Source organism: Mandrillus leucophaeus, unplaced genomic scaffold (genome assembly GCF_000951045.1).
Source record: "Mandrillus leucophaeus isolate KB7577 unplaced genomic scaffold, Mleu.le_1.0 Scaffold54, whole genome shotgun sequence".
NCBI lineage: Eukaryota > Metazoa > Chordata > Mammalia > Primates > Cercopithecidae > Mandrillus > Mandrillus leucophaeus.
In genome coordinates this window covers 1,953,819-1,956,206 of record NW_012105808.1, presented here as the reverse complement: position 1 = coordinate 1,956,206, position 2,388 = coordinate 1,953,819, and the positions used below count along the sequence as shown (strand labels likewise).

At 61.9% G+C, this 2,388-nt stretch overlaps 1 protein-coding gene across 1 annotated transcript in view; it reads right to left on the bottom strand.

Annotated features, from left to right (window-relative positions):
* Positions 1–159: 159 nt before the first annotated feature.
* The window catches only part of TMPRSS9 (transmembrane protease, serine 9), a 24,484-nt gene continuing 22,255 nt past the window's right edge, over positions 160–2,388 (bottom strand). The window contains exons 7-8 of the mRNA XM_011997482.1: positions 1,994–2,284; positions 160–447 (exon numbers count right to left, since the gene is read on the bottom strand). Coding sequence (XP_011852872.1) covers positions 160–447; positions 1,994–2,284 — 579 coding nt within the window. The remainder of the gene's footprint in view (positions 448–1,993; positions 2,285–2,388) is intronic.

Sequence of the window (2,388 nt, the reverse complement as noted above, 5' to 3'; positions counted from 1 at the left end):
GGGAGTGGGGATGGGGGTGGGAGGAGCAGCCTGGGGCAGTGGGAGCCAGGGTCGGGGAGGGCACTCCGGCAAAAGAGGGTGTCACGGTGCGTTTTCGGGCAACAGTTCGGTTCCGGGTGAGCTACAGACACGTACAGGGGCATTTGGAGCGTTTGGGACTCACACGTCGAAGCAGTGCGCCGCCGACAGCAGCCACCTCTCTGCCACCAGCACGGCCCCGCAGCGGTGTTCCCGGCGCCGCAGCCACAGGCTCACCTGCCACGGCCACTCCCCGCGGCCCGCTGCGCTGCCGCCCACAATCCTGCTGAGCGCCGCCGGCGCCAGGCCGCAGTCTGCGGAGGGAGCCAGGCGCATGGGCAGGTGGACCCAGGGCGCCTCCTCCACGAAGCCCCCCAGAGCGCCGCCCGTCCGTGAATTCCCTTGGGAGCCCCGGATGCGAGGGCGGACCTGCCCCAGGAAAACTCGGCAGGAAAGGACGCTGGGCCTGCTGCTTGGTCTTTGGGCTTTTCTCAGATAACATTGGAAATGCATTTGTTTCCTGTGACTTCAGCTTTGGGACCACACCTTCTCCCCTGCCGGGGGCCAGGCCGAAAGCCCCTCTCATGGCAGCCTCCCACATCTCCGTCCTCCAGGAGTTCCCTCCCACCCCAAGGCCTTTGCACATACCAGGACCCTGACCCAGAGACCCCAGCCCTGCCTTGGCACTCTGCCTGGATCCCTGATGGCCTCCGAGCCCTCCCCAGACGGTGCCAAGTGCAAAGGCCTTCCTCAGAACACAGCTGTGGAAAGAATACATGGGGTGGTTGCCGGGGGGCTTCAGGGACCCCGTTACCACCCATGGAGGGGACCCGTACCCACCTGCTGTCTCCAGAGGTCCGTTTTCCTCCTCAGGGGCGAGCCCCCCTCCCCGCCCTCTGTCACCACCCAGCTGGCTTCCCTGGGTGCCCCCTTCCCCCTGTGCCACCCGCAGCAGATACCAAGGTCGGCAAGGGGAAGTGCCAGTTCCCCACCAGGCAGGGCACCATCTGGCCCTGACCCAAGACCAGGTGGCCTTGGAGAATCTGACAGCAGCCGCAGCCCCTGTCCTTGGGAATGACAGCTGCCTCCACACAGAACCCGCCTGTATTTCAAGGCGGGGCTTCTCCACCTCTTTTGGACCCAAGGAGGTGGGCCCTGGGAAGGCCATAGCTATTGAAAAAGGAAAAATCAGCTCAGACTGAGAAAGTGACAGCCCCCAGGCTGCGGGGACAGACCCACATGAGGGCAGCTGCCAGGTTCACAGGAAACACTCACCCAAGGACTTGGCGCTGCTGCGAACCATCAAAGCCCCTGCTTTCATTGTATTTTTATTTTTTTAGAGACGGGCTGTGTCACCCAGGCTGAAGTATAATGGTGTGATCTCGGTACACTGCAGCCTCTGCTTCCTGAGCTCAAATAATTCTCCTGTCTCAGCCTACCCAGTAGCTGGAACCACAGGCGTGCACCATCACACCTGGTTTTATTATTATTATTGAGATGGGAGTCTCGCTCTGTCACCCAGGCTGGAGTGCAATGACACAATCTAGGCTCATTGCAACCTCTGCCTCCTGGGTTCAAGCGATTCTCCTGCCTCAGCCTCCCGAGTAGCAGGGATTACAGGCGCCCACCACCACGCCCAGCTAACTTTTTTTTTTTTTTGGTAGAGATGGGGTTTCACTATGTTGGCCAGGCTGATCTGGAACTCCTGACCTCAGGCGATCCACCCACCTTGGCCTCCCAAAGTGCTGGGATTATAGGCGTGAGCTACTGCGCCCGGCCAGAGAGGATGTTCTGTCTTGTTTGGCAGCCCGGGCTGATTAACGTGGTACCCTCCACTCCCAGGGGTCCCTCCGTCTCTCCCGGTACCTGGTAGCTGGGAGTGCGTGGTGGCCTCCAGGGCACCTGGAAATGGCATCTGTCCCCTAGCAGTGGTGCTCATGGCAGATAAGGCTGAGTTGGCAGGTTGGCCCGTCACCCTGCTGGTGGCCCCAGGGGTGGGTCTGCTGGGTGTGGCCCCCAGGACCGTGAGGCCAGCTGTCGTCCTGGGGGGATGGCTGGTGGTGGCCAGTGTCCTTGTGGTCGAGGGGGTAGACATGGGAAGGGGCTGGGAGGACATGATCTCCAGGATCCAGCCCTTTAGCCTGGTGATGCGCGTGTAGACGCCCGGCTTCTTAACCTGAGCGCAGCCAATACCCCAGCTCACGATCCCTGCCAGATAAAACACGCCGGGGGCCTCCTCGCAGGCCAGGGGGCCCCCAGAGTCACCCTAGAAAGGAAGGAAAGAGCACTGGTTGGTCCTCCAGGGACCCTCTCTTCCCGGCACTGCCATAGCCTCCTGCGTTCCCACAGTGGGTGGGCCCCGTCGAGGGC